This window comes from Filicampus tigris, chromosome 1, assembly GCF_054856515.1.
Source record: "Filicampus tigris isolate MCC_2025a chromosome 1, RoL_Ftig_1.0, whole genome shotgun sequence".
Classification (NCBI taxonomy): Eukaryota; Metazoa; Chordata; class Actinopteri; order Syngnathiformes; family Syngnathidae; genus Filicampus; species Filicampus tigris.
In genome coordinates this window covers 33,027,216-33,047,549 of record NC_141217.1, presented here as the reverse complement: position 1 = coordinate 33,047,549, position 20,334 = coordinate 33,027,216, and the positions used below count along the sequence as shown (strand labels likewise).

Genomic DNA, 20,334 nt, shown 5'->3' with positions numbered 1-20,334 from the left:
TCCGACACAGGGAACAATACCTTTAGGCTTTGGAGGCCAGAAGAAGTTCAGACGTCGCGTCCGGACGGGCTATCGTTGCCTCGGTAACCAGTTAGCTCGCTAAACTAGCTCAGCTAAACATGATAGCTCCAAATTTAAGGTGTGAGGCTTAATCATATTCAGCTTTTACAAACATCCAAGCAACTCACGTTTGTGTAAAGTTACATGTTTTTAACCAGATTGAATGGTTTAAGATAAATTGAATTATTACGTCGGAAACAGATTTGTTAATCGACGTGTTTGCAGAGACCACAACACGCGTTCTTCTTCGTTCTGTTCTGACATGCGTAACGAGGATCTATTGTTATTTCGCCACCCCGTGGATATAAATATGCTACACTATGTTCCAGGGACGGAAATGATTCATACACATCACCCCGTTATTTAATCCGGCCCACCGAGATTTAATATTCTCCATCCATTCATCCATCCATCCATTCCCTAACAGGATCACAAGAATATTATAATATGCTGTAATACACCACTCGGGGTACATTATAAAAATGTATATGATAAAATATATATAATTACAAAGCAACATCATCTGTTTCTCTGATTTTGATTATGTTTTAGTAAGAAAAACATTTCGGATTCATTCTACAAACTACTGACAACATAACTCCCGAATTCCAAATGCTAATATGATCAATTAAGACATTTACTCGCAAACAAATGGAAAATGGCCAAAACACACCAAAAAAAGTATCATTTTTTTGTCTGTTTTCTTCTAGAGCTGTACTGTATATGTAGCATTTATTTTTAACAGTTTTTCCCTCAAAAATTGTTAAATTGTTTAGTCATGATGTAGTTCTATTTCTTATGAAAACCTAGGCCTACTAAGCGAATATATTTTAATATTGGTCATGAGTGGTGATGTGGAGGGATAAGTATTTTTTTAGGTGGTACTTGGCGTATAACGTTTGAGAACCACTGATGTAGATCATAAATTGTAGCCAATTATGAGTCTCGCTTGCTTCCTTTGCCAGGTCTGCGTTTTGTGTCTTGTGAACCAAAACAGTTTATCAACCACTAAATACGTTTTTTTATTAGATCATTATTTGAAGTCACCCAGAGAATGTCTGTTACGTTGACAAATTAGGTGGCACGGTGGATGACTTGTTAGCGTGTCCACCTCACAGTGCAGAGATCTAGGGTTCAAATCCAGGCTTTGGCCTTCATGTGTGGAATTTGATGTTCTCCCCGTACTTGGGTGGGTTTTCTCCAGGTACACCAGTCTCCTCCCACATTCCAAAAACATACATGGAAGGTTAATGGAACACTCTTATAAATTGTCCCTAGGTATGATTGTTTGTCAATGTGTGCCCTGCTATTGGCTGGCCCGATGACAGCTGCGATAGGCTGCAGCATTACCGCAACCCTTTTGAGGATGAGCGGTTTAAATAATGGGTGGACATTAATAAATCCCAAACATTTTCACTGAACTTGAAAAAATCTCAGTGAGTGTTAATTATTTTGTGAGTTATAACGCTCCTCCTAAAAAAAACAACAAAAAACCAACTGATGTTTTTGGAACGCAGGAGTGGCCATAACAGTATCGTCTTTTAATGTCAGACTTTGATGGCAGTGATGCAAAATTGCAGCAAATTTCAAAGTTGGAATTTACAATTTTACAATTTATGACAATAAACAGGAATAAACCAGAAATTCACAAAATTGAAGGTTGACCATTCAGAATTAAAGCATTTTAAAACGTAATAACATTTGACTTATAAATACATCTGTTGAAATGTTTTAATTGTATTTAGCATGTATGTCTGCTTATGACAAAACAAACTCCCATTGAAATTTACCAGAAAGTGTCCACCCTTTTTGCAACTTTAATAAAACTCATTAACAACAACATAGAAAGAAACAATAAAACAACAACAATAGAAAAATAGAAAAGGAATGCATTGTCACACTGATATCAAATGACATTGTGGTAAAAAAAACAAACTTTAAAACCTTGGAAATTGTAGTTAATGACTTTAAAATGAACTGTCTTGCGAGGAGTTCTTTTGTAGTGTACTGATGATGATAAAAGTTGTACGTCTAGCGGTCTTTGGCAGAGCGCAGGTCTGTGGTTACCGGGTCGTGCTGGATGGTTTGGTGCAGCATGAGAGCCAGCAAACCCGCCCGGTTGGTCATGGCGGCCCGCAGATTCCTCTCCTGCTCAAACAGCTCGTCAAGTTTATACCACTGGCAACACAAACGTGCGTAAGCAGAGATGGCAAAATTACTCACACTCATATACATATACTGTACTTGTATAAAAAAGCACTTTGGTAATTGTAGAAGTACTGATTCAATGCTTTTATTTAACCCTTACATACTGTTCATTTCCATGCACACATAGTGTGTTGTTACAGGTCAATTTTGACCTGGATGAAAAATATCATAAGTAATTGTCCAGATTAAATTATGAACTGGAGATCTTTTCAAAATATACAGCCTGTCTGGTGTTAAAAATGGATAATGAATCCATATTCAATGTTTCAGAGAAAAGAGAAAGTTTTTTTTTTTTAACACCATTTTTCCACTTTTTTTTTGCTAAATGTACTTGACTTCTGTCCTTATGTTCAATAATGTGAACCTGCACATGTGGTGAGTACACACACAGTTCTCTGAACTGTTTCAAACTCCCCCACTGCCACATAAAAATAGACATATACTGTACATGGTTTGGACTCTGACTGTTTCAAGATGCTACCAGGACCCTCACCAAGAATCCCCACAGGCAGCTTTACATACCACTCGGACTCTCTCCAGGTCCACCTCGGCGCGCCGGAGCTTCTCCCAGCAGTAATGTTTGTTGCACTTCCTCTTGGAGACCCGACAGAACTCGCCAGTGGGCTCGAAGACATCTTTGACCAGAGGGCAGCCGCACACCTCGTCTGCTGCCACCTGCAAACAATATCAATCAAAAAGAAGAACTTGTTTGGAATATTCTAATTGTTATTTACATTTTCTGCAAGCCCAAAAAAACAACAACAAAAAAACCCCTTAAAATTAAGAAATCACATTTTTGTGAAAAAAAAAAAATCTACAATTTTATGGTGCAAGTGTAGTCCCAGCCACTTGAAAGACAAAGAAGCAAATCAAACCTTTGGATCCCTGGAATGTTCCGGACACAACACCTGGAGCCGCTTGCAGTAGGTTTTGCTCTGAGGGTTGTAGACATCACAGAACAGACGCGTCGCTCTGTGCGGGACAACAAACATGCCATATGTGATGTTACAAACTCACGAGGTCGTGCTCAAGAAACACAGGTGTGCTACAAGTGTTACATGTGTACTACAGATGTGATCATATGTGCAGGTGTGAAGATGTTCAATGTGCTACTGAGACAGGCAGACATGAAGACAAAAGCGTGTGCCCACCCTTCAATCCGCGTGGGGTACATGGATCCAAAGGAAGTCTGACTTTCGTACTATTGGGACAAAGATGAGCCATGGTGAGGGACGCTGAAATTGACGGGAGTTGGAGAAGGTTGGTGGATCGTACCGACCTTTGCGTAACACCTCTCCATGTGTCGCAGCGCTACCTTGGGGTTGATCGGATGGCTGCAGGACACGCAGAAGATTTGAAAGTCTGTGTCGTCGCCATCGCCTTCGTTGGCCTTTGCACGCGCATACAAGAAGTGACAGCTGTTATTCACTTTGTGAATGCTGCAGAGCATTCTCACGTTATTCTGCATCTTTATCGGCATCTCATCTATTACTGTTCCACCACTTCCAAAAAACGGGTACTTTTCGCAGCCAATTCAAACCATTCCCACTTCAAAACTCATGCGCTACTCTCCTACAATTCAATATCAATATATATCACCGTAGACACCTGATCAATATTAATAAAAATTAGCACTCATTATAATAGCGATACAATTTTTTTCTTTTAATCGGGAAGAAAACCTTCATTCTGCATGCTGTATGCAAAGTACAAAGTTGGATTTGTGCCACAATTACAAGCACCTAAGACGAAATTTGGAGCACAAAAGCATTTTTTATGACCAGATATTCTGAATGGTATACTTCCTCTTGACAGTTGCGTTTTATTTATTTTCTTCATTTCCTAATCAATTTAAGTGTTTTTATTTTAAATACCTAAATTAATCAATAATTATCGATAGACCGATACTCAAAACGTACATTTTGATTCACCGAGCCCTGCTAGGGACAGTGTTTAAAAAAAAAGTTTATTTAATCTTTAAATGAACAGTTGATTTAACTTTTTCATAGTTGTTTTAACTTCTTATTTAAGGTTAAATATATTTTAAAATGAAATTACCTCAATTCAGTATTCTTCCTCCGGGTCTTTATTTTGAAGAGTAAAAAAAAAACAAAAAAAACAAAAACAAAAAAACAATTCTATCTATATATATTTAAATCGACTGATATTAAATATCGTGATAAACTTTTCAACCATATCGGCCAGCCTGACATTCTACAATAACAACAACTCACTTAACTCATTCACTGCCATTGACGAATTTACTTGTCTTTCCACAGTCTAGCCATTCCATCCCAGGAACTTATTTATATATATTTTTTCACATTTTTTCAAGCTTTAGCGTAAAAGAGGGTCTGAAATTTTCTGGGAGTGAATGAGTTAATTCCACAGCATTTCAGTCCATCGTCGGCTTTTCAGCATTCACGCTCAATTTCTACAAAACTGCCTTCTCTGGTTCTGTATTATAATTTGATAACTGTGTGTACCTCCTCATCATGTTGCACTTGGTTAAGTTTAGAGTTGGCAATGATGACTTCCAACTCGTGGAAGCGCTTTTCCATGAGAGTGAGGCGGAGCCTGGTGGCCTGTTGCTCCTTCCTGATTCGCTCCAACTGTCTCCGCCCCATCTCCTCAGCGACACAGGGGCTCTGCTGCCACTGCTGGATCCTCTGAGGGACGATCTCATAGATGCGACTGTGCACACCCAAAAGTGACGTTAGTGCCTTCTAGTGACTGTTGGAATGTAACCACACACATACATGGTACACAGGTGCGTTGTATGTGTACACAAATTTGAAAGTGTATAAAATATAGGGATGTCCCGATCCGACCTCTGAACTGCGAGGCGGACTTGCTAACCAGTCGACCGCCGTGCCCCGCCCCCGTTTGCATTTATCGAGGTCAAATAGAGTCACTTGTCAATGAGAGGTCAGGCACGTACTATGTATCTGCGTGAATTTGTCATTTTAGCCTGCACACGCCAATCAATTGTAAATACATTGTTTAGCATTAGCTAAATCAAATGCACTCAAACAGAGGGAACCATCCATCCATCCATTATCTGAGCGCTTATCCTCACGAGGGTCATGCTGGTGCCTATGCCAGCTGATTTCGGGTAGTAGGCAGGGGACACCTCGAACTGGTTGCCAACCATCACTTGGCAGCAAAAGACAAACATCCATTCACACTCACAAGCACACTTAGGGACAATTTAGAGTGTGCCATTAACCTACCTGCATGTTTGCGGAATGTGGGAGGGAACCGGAGTACCCGGAGAAAACCCACGCAGGCACGTGGAGAACATGCAAACTCCACATAGGATGGGCAGAACCCGGAGGAATCCCTCATTCTATATTGATGCTTATACAATAGGCCATTCCACAAATTGGTGCCATTTGTGTCGCCGCGAAATAATATGTATCAAATGAAAATACATTTTTGCAAGCGTCCTGCACATTGAACTATATTGTGCTTGATGATAACATTCTATTTGTATAAATGTCATGGCTATAGTTCATGTACTTGCTGATTGTATGCTAAAAAAACAACGAAGGGATTCGGTACAAAAAGAATGACGTAAAATAAAACATGTCTGAGATGGACCAATACACATTTTGAGTTGTTCAATGTGTATCATCAAATATAGAGCTAAAACAAAAAAAAATAAAATGGAAAAAAGATAGAACTTTTTATTCTGAGAACAAGCAATTGGCACTGAACTGGTGAATTGGTCTATATATGATATAATATAAATGTACATTTATACACTTACATTTAACATGAATGGACCATATATAGATATCTGTATGTACATTTCTATATTAATTTAAGACAACGTGTATGCTCACACTTTTTTTTTTCTTTTTTTTTTTAATCTATTGCCAAGGTATCGTATCGTGTCTCGGTATCGGCAGATCCTTAAAACCAGAGAAGACTCGGATGCCGAAAAAGTGTGATCGGGACGTGCCTATAAAAAAAATAATGGAATTCAGGGATACAACCACAATAACTACTATTGGATGTGGAGTGATACAGGTAGTTGAGAGAGGTGTACAAGCAAACGCTGATGCCTAAACTGGTGTGACATCATCGGAATATACAGTAGGCGTGTTGTACGTGTGTGCACGTGCGAAAATGTTTGGAATGATACAGGTGCTTGGAACAGATGTTTAGGGGCATATTGAAGCCTACACTTGTGTGACATCGTCGTGATACACGTGAGAAAATGCACGCGGTGATACAGGGGTATACGATGTCTCAACTGGTATGATATCGTGATGCAGTTGTGTTGCACTGTAGGTGTATGTGGGTGAGTGCGTGCATGTGTAAAATTGTACACTAAAGGCATTGGGGTACGAAGGTTATACAGGTGCATAAACTGGTGTGATATGATCAGGGTCAAAGGTGTGTTGTAGTGTGTGCATATCGTCGCTGTCCTGTGAAAAACACTGATCTCCAATTTTGGAAACTTTTTTTAATTTTCACATTAATGCGATGTCTGTAACGCAGAAGCACCATTCATGTAAAAATAAGAAAATGAAAAAAAAAACAAAAAAATGGGGATAAGTGTTTTTCACATGACAGCGATGATATGTAAAAGAGTGTACAGGTGTCACACTGTGCCACAGCTGTTTGATAGTTGTGAAAAAGGTTGAGAGGTCTAGCAATGTGAAAAGAGGTGTGTGCGTGCGTGCCGATACACAGGCGCATGTGGGTTGAGACTCACTTGGCCGCAAGCTTCATGCCACAGTCGTCAGAACAGTACTTAGAGGTGGTCCTGGCCGCTTGGACACAGCCTGGCCCGAGACATTGGCGCAGAGTGCTGCCAAGCTCCTTAGCATCGGCCTCTCCTCCACCTCCTCCTCCTCCTCCTCCTCTTTCACTGTGCCGCACGCGTCCCCTGTGTCGCTGCTTCGCCCTGTGACGCCGCGCCTCTTCTTTGGGGGTGGAGAGTGATTTCTGTAGACGAAAACATCAGATACGCGTGGAGCGAACCGGTGTGCTACAGATTTCTCCTGCGTGTAACCGGCATTACATGCATGCTGTATGTTACATACACGTGTGCTATAGACGTGTGCGCGTGCTAAACGTGTATGCTACAGGTATCACGCCCGCGACCGGTGTTTTATGTATGATATCGCTACCCACCTTCTTCTCTGGCTTCTTCTCTCGTCTCTTCACGTGTTTCACTTTCACCGCCTTCTTTCTGAGTGACTCCTCCTCCTCCTCCTCCTCCTCCTCTTCCTCCCCCTCTCCACTGTGCCACAGCTGCAACAGAAAGACACGTCACGGGAAGTCGTGCCAATAGAAACCCGCTGGCCCGGAACCCTCCACCGACCAGGTCGCTGAACCCAGCAGCTTTGTACTGCTGGTAGAGCTCCAGCTCGCTTTCACTGAACACATCTTCGTCCTCTGTAAGATGCCCACTGTCTTTCCCGTGGCGCTCCCGTCGCCCCTTCGCGCTGCGTCGACTCATTTCCTCTTCTTTGACGCGAAGCATCTTCTGCTCCACACCAGGAACATGCCACATCTTTTGCGAAAAACTCACTTAATTTCGCTCAACACAGACCCAAGCGTGCGACAGGTGTTGCACGTGTACTTAAGGTGTTCGCGCGCGTGCTCGAGGTGCGAATGTGCGCGCGGCGTGTTTCATGCGCGGCGTGTTTCATGCTTGCTATCGGTGTGAATGCAAGTGCTTCAAGCGATACAGGTGTTTACGCGCGCGCCACAGGTGTGACATGTGTGTGACGTGTGTGCTGCAGGCGTTGTATGTGTACGGCAGGCGACGACTGCTTTCGCTAGGTCGATATCGTGATCACTCACCCGTGCGCGGAACTGACACTGCCTCAGTCGACACTTCTGGCGTATCTTGTTGGGTCCTCCAAACTTCTTCATGTCTTTACAAAAATCACAGGTGGCGCAGTCTTGCGTCCTCAAGCAGGCTTCACACTCGCCGCACATGCGAGCAGACCGTTTGATTTGCTAGGTGACGCAGGTGAAACAGAAAAACACAATAAAGGGCTTTAGACGACGCCCTAAAGTGCTTTGTTCTTGCTTGCTGAGCCACCTGTGAGCTACGCCTGCTGTCACTCATGGACTGAAGGGGTGAACTTCCGTCCTCCTCGAGCTCTGCCGTCTTTGTCTTCTTCTGACGATACTTAATCTCCAGAGATGGGTTGCCTTCTGACATGGGCGATAGTTAACAGGGTTGCACAATATATCGAAAAAAAATACCAATATTGTGATAATGGCCTATGCAATATGCATATCGCAAAGACAGGCAATAATTTTCTTATGCAATTGTTTGCTTTTATATGAATTTGACCAGTCAGATGTAGAATTAAATGCGCATCACCACCCAGTAGTTGGACATTATCTAGGGTAATTACAATTAAATAGCTAAAAACACATTGGGCTTGCTTATTCTGCCACATGAAAAAAAAAATCTTTCATTAGAAAATAAAATTAATTAAAATTTAAAAAAAAATTAAAATTCCATTTCTTTAGGTAGATGTTAAATATCGCAATAATATTGTTATCGCGAAACTCAACATCCATACCGCATATTGCTGTTTTTCCAATATCGCGCAGCCGTCCACACAATTTATGTGAGTGGTGTTGCATGTGGTGTAACATCAATCACATGAAGACTTCAGTATTATTAGGTATTACAAGTGTGCGTGCGAGTGTGTGTGCGTGCGCGTGTGATTTAGTCAATATTTGTGTTTAAGATTGACAAAATCAAAAAAGACCAGTCACCTCGACAAGACGGACAGAACCACACTCGGATGGCTTTGGCTGCCTTCTCTGACACGCCCACACAGCTACCATGGAACCACTCGGCGCAGTTGTCGCAGCCTCTGATTGGACGACACAGGACATATATACATATATATATACATATATATATTATACATGTATGTATGTATATATATATATATATATATATATATATATATATATATATATATATATATATATATATACACACACACACACACAAAAATGCATATATATATATTAGGGATTTAACGATTCAGTGAAGCCCTGATTTGATTCGATTTTCAGTTCCCAATTTTCGATTCAATTCGATTAAAAGAAAATCACTACCATGCTTGTCTCTGTGCGCTAGTGTGGTGCTGCAGCAATCAAAGGCCCTCAAGGCATTCTGGGTACGCCTTCAAACAAAGCACAAAAAATAACAAAAATGTGAATCACTGATTTTTGAAGTGTTTTCTATAACACTTAAAGTGTTAGAGTGTGGTCAAACTCGGCCGGTTGAGGCAAGAGGCCGCAAAAGCTATTTAGCGATAGCGAATTTAGCAACGAGCATCAAATACTGCCTGCTAAACATGTTGCGTGTATGCTCCTAACCCTGTAATCACAGCCTCCATAAACTCGCCTCCGTGGTGGCTTCTTATTAAACTTCTTACAAGTATCGTCCTCACCAAGGTATTATGAGGAGTAATTATCAGAGCGAACGACGGGGAAGCCATGCTAATTGCTAGGCTAACGTAATGTCAATGTGAAAGACTGGAATTAAAAAGAGCTTGGGTGACTGAGTACACGTCACAGAGGTCTCGCTGGAACCGCTTTGAAGCGGAGGGTATCCAACTTTGATCAGCAAAATAGCAGGCAATTCAACAAGTGTCTACAAATAAAAGAATACAAAATAATGCTGCACACACAGCTAAACAGGAATAATGTTACCGCATCCTGTATGTCTGGTGGGAAAAGTGGTCTAGAAGATTAAAAGTATATTAATATTGCGGATAATAAGTAATAAGGAAAATGGATGCATATCGTATATTGAATGCTTATATTATTACAAATGTGATTTGCTTTCACAATACAGGCCTGCACTTTGATTTTGACTTGAGATTTGCACAATAAATGTTCTCAAAATAACAGTGGAGCTCATCTTTCCATTTTCTTTTCAAATCAAAAAAAGAAACAGTTGTATGCCTCTTCTTTAGACTGATAATTACGTTTGTGCAAAAATAGGTCGGTTACTTTGCTTCTGTTTACATTTGATTATTTTATACAGCAGCAGGAGGACTACTGGATAAATTTTCCATTTGATACAGGTCTGTTTAATGTCACTTCAAAGTAAAGTGTGCAAAGGTGAGCAATATCTGAAGATATATCGTGGTATATCGTTATCGCGATATTAAATGGCCTATATTGTGATAGATGATTGTTTCCAAATCGCCACCACTAGCGGCAGGTGTGAATCATTTTGAGGTTAGAGACTGAGTGGATTACATCATGAAGCAGTTGATGTCAGGTCTCCTACAGACACAGTAGACAGGGCCCTTTGGTGTTTCCATGGTAACATCTCCTCCTTCCTCATGCGCCTCTTCCTCCTTAAGGCAAACAGATACGTAACTCCTTAGGTTTAAATTTCTTAGAAGTAATATGGGAAACAACTTCTAATTAAATCTTGAATTAAAATGTATAGAGTTGAGAGTTGTACAGTATCTATATGAGGTCTTGATTGAACAGAGTACAACATGATGATGTAGAAATATGTTGATGTATACTGTACAATGAAATGTGTCAGGCATGGGCATCGGCAAAACCAGCCTCCTCTTTCGCAATATGAAATGGAAGTGGAAAGTGAAAGTGGAAAAATACTGTAGTGACCCTCCACTTATGTTGTGTTTAAGAGTTCTAAACTTTCTCACTAAAAACCAAACAAGTTGGCACGAGATTATTTTATGTTTCTGGTTTATTTCAATGGGAATTTAAGATGGGTGATTTTGTAAATATTCCAAATTGGAAATTACGCGAATGAATGGAAGTTATTGGGAATTTATGGAAATTTTGTGGGAATAGAGGGTAGGTTAAAGGACAGTTAACATATCCAAAAATCGGTATCTTCCTAAAAAAAAAATCCACATCGGTCGGGCCCTACTTACTACCAACAGTGACCCTTCCTGGGTATAAAAGACATTGTTGATGGATCATTCCTTGTCATCTTTTCAACGGTTACAATACCTAAAAGACCTTGATGTTGTATTACAGCAGTTTCTGCGACTGAACAGCATTTATTTTATTCTACCGCAGCGGTTTTGCTTATAGTTCTGTAATGAAATTCCTACTGAGCTAAAATGTGCAATTAAATGTAAATGAACAGGTTCACTCCAAAAGAGATTGGTTTGGTAGAATTCTATTGTTCATTGGATACCAACCATATGCCAAGTTAGAAAATAGAGTGAAAACTAATTCCTGCATTTTCTTGGGTTAATTTAATTTTAAAATGCAAAACTAGTGTATATATTTCAATTTGAAATGTCTGTTATTTAAAATGTTGTGCCTTTATTGTAATCACTGTGATCAGTTGTACAGCACACATGCATATAATAGACTGAAGTAATTCTGAGGTTGATCTCAATGTTTTGTGAAGAATGGATCGTCAAATTTAGTTTGTCCTAATGTATGCTACAGTACTTGTATTGCTTTGCTTTAAACAAGAGGAAAACCACCAATTTATTGTTATTCATTATTGTTATTGTATTGTTATTGTATTGTTGTTATTGTTAATCAATTATGCTATGATTTTACCGGTTGACATCTTTTATCTGACCCTTAAACTTCAAAGAGTTTGTCAGCAGGTGTAGAGGAACTATTAACATATGTACAGCAGAAGTGACAAGATGCATTGTTTATACAAATTAGGAAAATGTCTGTATAACTGGCAGTTAAAAAAAAATCATTTTTACTTTTTACTTTGAAGTACATATCACAATCCGTACTTTTATGTTTTTATTTAAACAAATTGGTTGACTCAGTAATTCAACCTTAACCAGTGTCTTTTTTCCAAAAGTATCTGTACACACTTTTACTTTTGCTACTTTTGCTACCTCTGAGAAGATGCGAAATGTGAAGGACGAACTACAAACGCGTAGAAGAATGGGAGACCGAAAACATGCGCGTAGCAACCGTCAATGCGTCTTTGGCATCGTCGTTTTTCTTTCTACTTTGCCATCACAAGACTCACCATCATTTGGTTGGAAGGCAAAAGACGCTTTTTATCCGCCAAAATCCATCAACAACCTTCTCTTTGTTCGACTTCATCCTCCTCTTCTACACAGCATCAGCAGTAGCATCTTCGTACGCGTTTTCTTCTTCTTTTTCTTTTTCTTTAGTTGACTAAGCAGAGTGGCAGCGACACCCAAAGGTCACAAAAAGAGCTACAACTAAAATGCTCTCGGACGTATCGATAACATTATTTATTTAAAAAAATGTTTTATTGCTGTTTTGAACTGTTCAATTGTTTCCGATTAAAAACGCTTGTTGTGAAAATATGTATTTACGTATAAACTTTGCTGAAATATATTAAAAACTAATACAGTAATTCAGAATAAAAAGGCACAAAAACACATAAAAGGTAATGAAAATTCATTCAGATTGAGTAATTTAATGATGGATCAATTTTACTTTTTTTCTTACTAAAATCTAATGTGGCCCCTGAGTGCCCAATTTTTCATCGTCTGGATTACGTTATTATGATTTATACATATCTGTCAAACCCGGGCAGTGCTGAATTTTACAAAAATTGTAATTTGCCCGTACATTTCTGTATATATTAATCTTATATCGTATCTATATATAATCTTACATAGTATTCATCGCTCAGCGGGAGATGTGGGGGAAACGGAACGGACATTTCTATATAGAATCTTACACAGGTTATCGCTTAACGGGGGTGGGGGTGGGAGGGGTCGGGGCTGGTTTGAGGACGCTATGCTCGTGAAAGTCGACCCAAGTTTGCAGTCGGAATCGCTAACGGAGGCTCCGGATTAGAGCCGAAATGGACAAGACGAGATCAGTCTAACAAAAAACGAGTTTTTAATTTTTTTTCCCCGTACAAAAATTTTTATACGGCGTACACAATTTGAAATGATCAAACAACGTATAAAATACGGGGAAAACGCATAAATTGACAGGTATGCTTATGATTGTTGATAATTGCGCGCAGTGTACTTTATGGTCAACATTAACACATGGCCGTCTTTATTTACAGCGTGATTTTCTCAAGAATATGTTTTCACCACAACTGTCGGCCACATCAACCGCATTTCTTGTTGTGACGTGCAACGGAGTGGGAGGTGAGGTGGGCGTTCGCATGGATACACACGCAAACGACCACCCATCCGACTTGAAACTGTGCCACAGACACAAACGCGCACACGCCTTCAAGGAGGGCAAAGCAGCGTGCGGAGGCTGAAGGTTGGTTTTTTGGCAAATATTACTGACATCATTTAATGAGCAAAACCACTAACAGCTCTTATTATTATGATGGATTTGCAAAGAATTTTACGTTGCTTTTAAAAATAACTAAAAACAGATGGATAAAAGTAATCTGAACGGAAAAATAAAGAAGTGTTAACCTTATCTAAAAGGAACATATATATATATATAAGTGACGTTTTAATGTTTTTAAACAAAGTCAGGAATGGCTGTCCATCCATGAAATGTGAAATTAAACAACCAAGTCAATCTTTAATTATCAATCCTTTATTTACTTATCTGAGTGAGCACTTCTAAATTTTGCCATCACAATTGTTACAGTGGGACTAATTGACTAATTAATAAACACCACCACACCAAGTTTCTCAACCAACGATTTGGCAGTTAGTTCCGGAGTGAAAGAATTACTTTAATGCAGTGGCTGAAGCGTTCTCACGTCAAAGCCAATGGGTAAGCAGAGCTGCAATATTAGCATAGAACTGTGTTACCAGCATTTGCTTCTGATAATAACTTCATAAAGTGAACATGTCCACTTCTGCAGTTGCGGTGTCCAACAGGGGGCGGTAAAGAGTTTTCATTGTCTGTAATTTCATCATGACTTTAAATGTCCTGTTTGGTTTAGTAACCTGACTTATGTAGCTAATATTGATCGATTCATGTTTATTCTTCACAAAACAAGACTGTTTGTCTCTCATAGGCCAGGATGGATGTGATAACATCACACTGCTGTGCCCCAGGAGGCAGAGTTACTGAATGCACCGACCAATCAGAATGCATCTCCAGCCAGCCATCATCCGGCAAACCGCACCTACTCCAAAGTGCAGGTGGGGTTATATATTGACAAAAGAATGTGAAGAATAGTTAAGTATGTTAACGTTATCTTAGCATAGGCTACTCACTGACTTCACCTGTCTTCAACTACAGGCCAGCACGCCTCTTTGGAAACGCATAGGGAAGTGAACGTTCAAATAAACATGACCCATTATGATGTAAACAGTGATGTCATCACCGATGTCACCTCAGGAGTGGACAATTTGTCACGGTTTCCTCCTCCTCCTTCGGCGCCCACCAATCAAGAATGTCTCTCCTCCGGTAAAAGCCACGCCTCCTTCAAGACAAACACCGCCCTCATTGAAGAAGTGGCAGGAGACGGTGAGTGCTATGCTATGCTATGCTGGCCATTTGTGTCCACTTCGCAACCTTTTTTTTTTTTTAAATTTTATTTTGTGTTTTTTAATCAATTTTAATGTAATGCAAACATAATGAAACTTCACGATTGTGGGGATTTTTGATCATGTCATTTACTGGATTACATCATTTATCAAGTTTTGGACAATGGAGCAATTCCATTTTGTTTCTAAAACAGGTAATGTTTTTTTTGTAATGCCTTACTGCACTCCATTGGAGCAAATGGTTGACACAATTTTGATTTTTGATGTGGAAATACCCTGAGCTGGGCATTTTACAAAAAATTCCAGATCCATTTATCAACTTCTGTATGCAGTAGCGGTACCAATCTACCGTCCATCTGCCCCCCATTTTGTCAGACCAGACCAAATAGTCATCGCCAATAGGCCCGTCCGCCTATCATTTCGTTTCCGTTAGCGTTTCCATCTTCCAAGTTCGACCAACTTCCACGAGCACTTGGGGTACAACGGTGTGATAACTTCTGGTCGCTAGTCTAACTGGAAAGTCTTTATTGTCCCATTTTGTGGTGCAGATGCAGCAAAATGTAGGTTATAAAAGCATCAAATACAGCCAATAATAAAATAATAATAATGACAAGCCTATTCTACAAATTTCGAGATGACGATAAATGTTCCCCATATTCCGCCAACACACTACTTCAGACCGAATGTAAAATATCATGCCGCTTGTTTCATGCATGTTCACCATGTTTGTATGCGGGAGGGATTGACTTCCCTTTCCTTCAAGCGAACAACAGGAGGAGCACTCATCCTCCGTCAAAAGAAGTTGACACATCGCCAGTCAGTCAGATGACCGACTATTTTATAAGGACGCAGGGACGATGGCGGAAGGGTGCCCAGGTCACGGATGGCGGGCGTTTGGGAAAAATTGGGTCAAGTGCCTATCTTGGAGCTATCCCTTCATCTTTAAAAAGTCACAACTTCTGATGGCATTTTTCCAAACTATTGAGTAGAGCTATGAAACAAACCTAAATGAACACACATTTAAAGAATTAGGTTCTTTTATTTACTCCAGAGGGCATTTTTTAACGTAAAAAAAAAAAAAATTATATTTTGCATTTAAATTCAATTTTATTTTTATGTTTTTTTTTAAACTACAACTTAATTAGCTCCTCTGTTCACAGTCATGTTGTTTGTGTAATGTTGTAGCAGTGCATAACAGCGATGACGCGCTTAATTTGACCTATGAAATCTGCACCCATAAATCGTTTTGGCAAATAAAATCATAAAGTAGTGATCAAATAGATAACTTGTCATGGATTATATTTAATAATACACAAACAACATTTAACATAGTTTAACCTTTAATGATGACTGGTCATCATTAATATGTTTAGTTTTCTACATTTCTGGAGTACGTAACTGTGACAGGAAGTAGAAAGATCAACACACCCATCGCATTTATCAGCGGGACACCTCCAACATGAACCTTATCTCTGTGGGGCAGGGAACGCTTGAAAACACACACGCACACAGAGTGAATGCAACATTTGGAAGAGATAGTGAAAATAAAGTGTTGCATCTAAAGTATCTAAAAAAAAAATATATATATATATATATATATATATATATATATATATATATATATATATATATATATTTTTTTTTTTTTTAACTGTTTATTTGTACTTATTTTTTAAATACAATAGAGTAATCCCTCATTTATTGTGGTCGTTAAATTTGATAATCCATTAAGTAGTGACCAAATATTTTTAAAGTTTCATGCATACACTGTATCCAAAAATCAAGCATATAGGTATTATTATTAATTGTCCATTTGCAGTTGACGTACACACATTCTACACTGCAGTAACTATGACTGTGTACACTGGTGTTAATGGCGGTATCAGTTGAGGCTATGGGCAGGTGTGTTAAGAATGTTCTTTTGTTTAATGTATTTATTAGTTTCTTTAATAAAGCGATTTGATGAGCACTACTGACTCTTTCCATCGTCCCACTCTCTAAACCACCAGTTATGGATTACAATTCGTTCTAACTATTGCGGTGCAGAGGCTATATTCGATTAGCTAACAACAGTAACTTTATTGAAAATGTGCAGTTGAGTGACTGTAGTGTAGTGTACTATACAATAAAGCAAAAAAAAGCTGCGATGCATTGAACCCACAATAAGTGAACCTCAATATATCAAGGGATGATAGCACATTTGAATACAATCTTTAAGAAATGTTTGTCTTTAAACATTTATTTAGGTAGGGTTTTTTATTTGATTTTAATATGCAATACATTTCAAATCATTTTAATACATGTACTTTTTCCATGTGCTTTGAGATAAAAGCAACTTGACCTTTGTACATGTTTTTGGAGATACAGGCTGTCATTCAATCGATTTTTTGCTTTGACTTGCTAGCTGTAAGGTGGCAGTGTAAACAATTCTTGAAAACAGAGGCTTAAAGCTGTTTATCGCCACTCCGAGTTGAAGTTTACTATCAAACTAAACATAAAACAAAGAGAATTATATTTGGTGTTTACAACCACACATGCCCTGCGACTGGCTGGCGACCAGTTCGGGGTGTAGTCTGCCTTCGCCCATTGACGGCTGGGATAGGCTCCAGCAACTCCCCGCGACCCTATATTGGATAAGCGGTTTGGAAGATGACATGACATGACAACCACACAGCTTTGTCTTAGAAAAGTGAGTTTAACTAAAGCTTTGTCTTAGAAAAGTGAGTTTAACTTAATCATGACCAACAATACAAAAAGCTATAGACAAATAGCGTCAGTATTGTGGAGTTATGTTCCTTTAAGCAACGGATATATGAAGATGACTAATGTTACTGCAGGATACAGAGAGGAGTAACGGTGTGACCATCTCCATGTACACTTTAAAAAAGAGTTGGGTCAAAAATGGACCAATCCACTACTTGGGCCAATCTAACTCGATTTTTTGGGTTAGGTCGATTTTGTACAAAACATTCCAATTTTTCCATGAGGCCCACTTGCAAAATAAATAGCACACCCCTGTTATAGTGTGTGTTTAATAAATATATATATTAAAAACACAGCAGGTTGTGGGTTTTTTTTTCTTAGGAGGCTGGAACGGATTAATGACATTTCCATTCATTTCAATGGGGAAAGATGATTTGAGAGGGTTTTGTCTCAAGCACACATGGTCACGCAACAAATTAACTACAGTAATTACACTTTTGGTTTGGAACCAGTGACTTAGACGACATTCTGACTCTTCTGACAGGTGCGTTATGGGTCTGCAAAGTTGTAAGAACGACACAACGGTGCTCTCTTCTCCATGCATTCGCTGTCTTGCCTGGCATTGACTGTCTCATGTCCTCCACAGACTGTTGTGCTCTCTGCCTGCTGGCGTGTCTGTTCTGCGAGCTTCCGTCCATGTGTAGGGCGGCGGAGAGATGCATGACATGCGGCGGTGGCTTGTCCGGCTGCTGCTGGTTTGTTGACACCTGCTGCTGGTGCTGCTGCTGTTGCTGGGATGAGGCGTGTGCGGCCCCGTTGGACTGCGGGGTGCTGGAGGAGTGCTGCAGCTCGGCAGATTGTTTGGAGATTTGTTTGGAATGTTGTGCCATATGTTTCCCCTCTTAGAGTGGCCAATCAGAGAAGGCTACAAGATGATGTCGCTCCAAATTTGACAAGGAGTCTTGTTTCCTCATTGTATGACCTTGGGTACATTACTAGGAGTCATATGTGTCCTTACACAGGCTGCAGTACAGTTCATTAAGTAGCAATTACATGAACTAACTTATTTAAGGGAAGCACAGTTAAAATGGTTACCATGTCTAGCTCATAGTCCAGAGGTTATGAGTAAAAAAAAATAAAAATAAAATAAATAAATAAACAAACGTTATGTGGGGCCTGCCATTGGCTGGCGACAATTCCATTAATGTACCTTGTCATTGTCCTGTCAATTGTTTGTCTCTATGTGCCCTTTTGTGCAAGCGGAATCCCAAATCATCCCAGCGTGACTGACATCTCAGGTGGGGCGGGCCGGCCTGAATAGGAAATTTGGATGTGGTTCTGTTTTCGGAAAATCCAAACAGGAAACAGGAAGTAACTGAAAAGATAACGGCAGGTGACCATGGAGCTAAGTTTTGAGACTGGACAGCCAACATCAAAACCATGCGCACATATTCATGCATAAATTCTGATAAATATACACACGTGGTATTCTTCAAGAGACTTCTTAATGCCCTCTAGTGGTCACGTCACGCTCTCACTGTCACCCATACTCGGGAAAGTGATGTCTTTCGCGGATGCTTGGCAGCGCTAGCCGCTAAGCTACCTTGCTTGCTCCTCAGAAACGCGGACTTTATTTATATCTTATGTAAGTCCGTGCGCAGCAGTAAGGAGCTGCGTGATGCTGATGCTTTCCTCCGCGATGACAAATAAACTACAGTACAGTAAAAATAGCACTTTCACCAAGGAAGCGAACGAGGAGTCGTGAAAGGGATCACGACACGGTCTACTTTTCAATAACAAGTTCAATTTATGTTGTTTTTTTTTTTTATCAGGAAAATGATATTATCTTGCATGTTAACTTTTATCAATTTGTTTTGGAGAAATCAGTACAAAACTAACGTGTTCAGGAACGCCTACAATTAAGCATGCTAATTGGAGAGTCGGGGAAAACCCAAATAAACGCTTAGTTGTACAGTACACTTTTTACAGAAGTCTGGCTAGAACCGCATTTCGTCTGTAGAGCCAGCGGCTATGAACAGAAAATGTGTATTACACATAATACGTATCAAGCCATAAAATAAGACGACTACATTAGCAATTTAGCACACGCTCGAAGACGCTAAAAGGTGACGAAGTGATCGATGTCAAAATATAATAGTATCAGCAATTGCTTACATTTGATTTGTACTATTTTGTACCACAGAGTACTGAGTTTTGAGATCTGCACACTAATAAATATCAAAATCGTTTTTATTTAATTCAGCTTGCAAAGGAACCTTTTTAAAAAAATGTTTAGAGAATGTTTACATGAAAATACAAATGTTGAATGAAAAGAAGCAGAGAGAAGAATGAATATGATACTTTCTGACCCTTTTTAACAGGAAATATTGACCTTTTCACATTTAAATAACCCAATAAGAAATACTTCCATTATGACTTTTACACCATTACTGTTAGGACCAACATATTAAATCAACACCATGATATGAATTTCTGGCCATATTGCTAAGCCCTCAGTCTCTGTTTGAAGCAGTTAAGTGTCTGGCAAAAATATGGGGAAAATATTTATATATAATTATACATTTTGGTTAAAAAAATAATTGTGTATTTACTATATTTCTATACTATGACACATAATTTCAGTTATACATGATGGCAAGTAGTATAGTAGGGCTTGTCTTACTTGAACCCTTTTAAAAACCTTGAAAAAGGATGTCTTCTATTAGAAAACCTCTCTAGTGTACTTGCATTATTAAAGTAATGGTTTTAATGTATTTGATAGTATGATGTCATTTTCTGTCGTATTTGTAAATGTTGAAAATGCACTGAACTTCATTTGAAGAAAATCGCAAATCGAATCGAAATATCTATCCGAAAAATCGCAATACAATTTTTTCCTAAAATTGTTCAGCGCCAACCCCAAGGACTGAATAGT

General features: G+C 39.3%; 2 protein-coding genes across 9 annotated transcripts; one reads left to right on the top strand and one right to left on the bottom strand.

Moving 5' to 3' along the window:
- Nucleotides 1-1,580: 1,580 nt before the first annotated feature.
- On the bottom strand, nucleotides 1,581-12,403 carry cxxc1a (CXXC finger protein 1a). 8 transcript variants are annotated; one of them, XM_086034152.1, is made up of 15 exons: nucleotides 12,272-12,383; nucleotides 10,534-10,634; nucleotides 9,379-9,446; nucleotides 9,028-9,128; nucleotides 8,336-8,451; nucleotides 8,092-8,250; nucleotides 7,607-7,798; nucleotides 7,417-7,536; nucleotides 6,995-7,227; nucleotides 4,755-4,962; nucleotides 3,548-3,658; nucleotides 3,420-3,469; nucleotides 3,144-3,240; nucleotides 2,791-2,943; nucleotides 1,581-2,238 (listed from the first exon to the last, which is right to left on the bottom strand). In XM_086034152.1, exons 5-15 carry the CDS (start codon nucleotides 8,360-8,362, stop codon nucleotides 2,092-2,094), a joined length of 1,497 nt encoding a protein of 498 aa, XP_085890278.1. In that variant the 5' UTR covers nucleotides 8,363-8,451; nucleotides 9,028-9,128; nucleotides 9,379-9,446; nucleotides 10,534-10,634; nucleotides 12,272-12,383; the 3' UTR covers nucleotides 1,581-2,091. The 8 variants fall into 8 exon arrangements, with proteins under 8 accessions (XP_085890278.1, XP_085890238.1, XP_085890262.1 ...); XM_086034112.1 differs by lacking the exon at nucleotides 9,379-9,446 and having other exon boundaries at nucleotides 12,272-12,403; XM_086034136.1 differs by lacking the exon at nucleotides 9,379-9,446 and having other exon boundaries at nucleotides 7,607-7,774; nucleotides 12,272-12,403.
- A 1,056-nt stretch (nucleotides 12,404-13,459) lies between these two features.
- On the top strand, nucleotides 13,460-20,173 carry LOC147153663 (myoD family inhibitor). The gene is made up of 4 exons (XM_086034094.1): nucleotides 13,460-13,503; nucleotides 14,222-14,348; nucleotides 14,449-14,676; nucleotides 18,046-20,173. The coding sequence occupies exons 2-4, from the start codon at nucleotides 14,228-14,230 to the stop codon at nucleotides 18,303-18,305; spliced, it is 609 nt and encodes a 202-aa protein (XP_085890220.1). The 5' UTR covers nucleotides 13,460-13,503; nucleotides 14,222-14,227; the 3' UTR covers nucleotides 18,306-20,173.
- The last annotated feature ends 161 nt before the right edge of the window (nucleotides 20,174-20,334 follow it).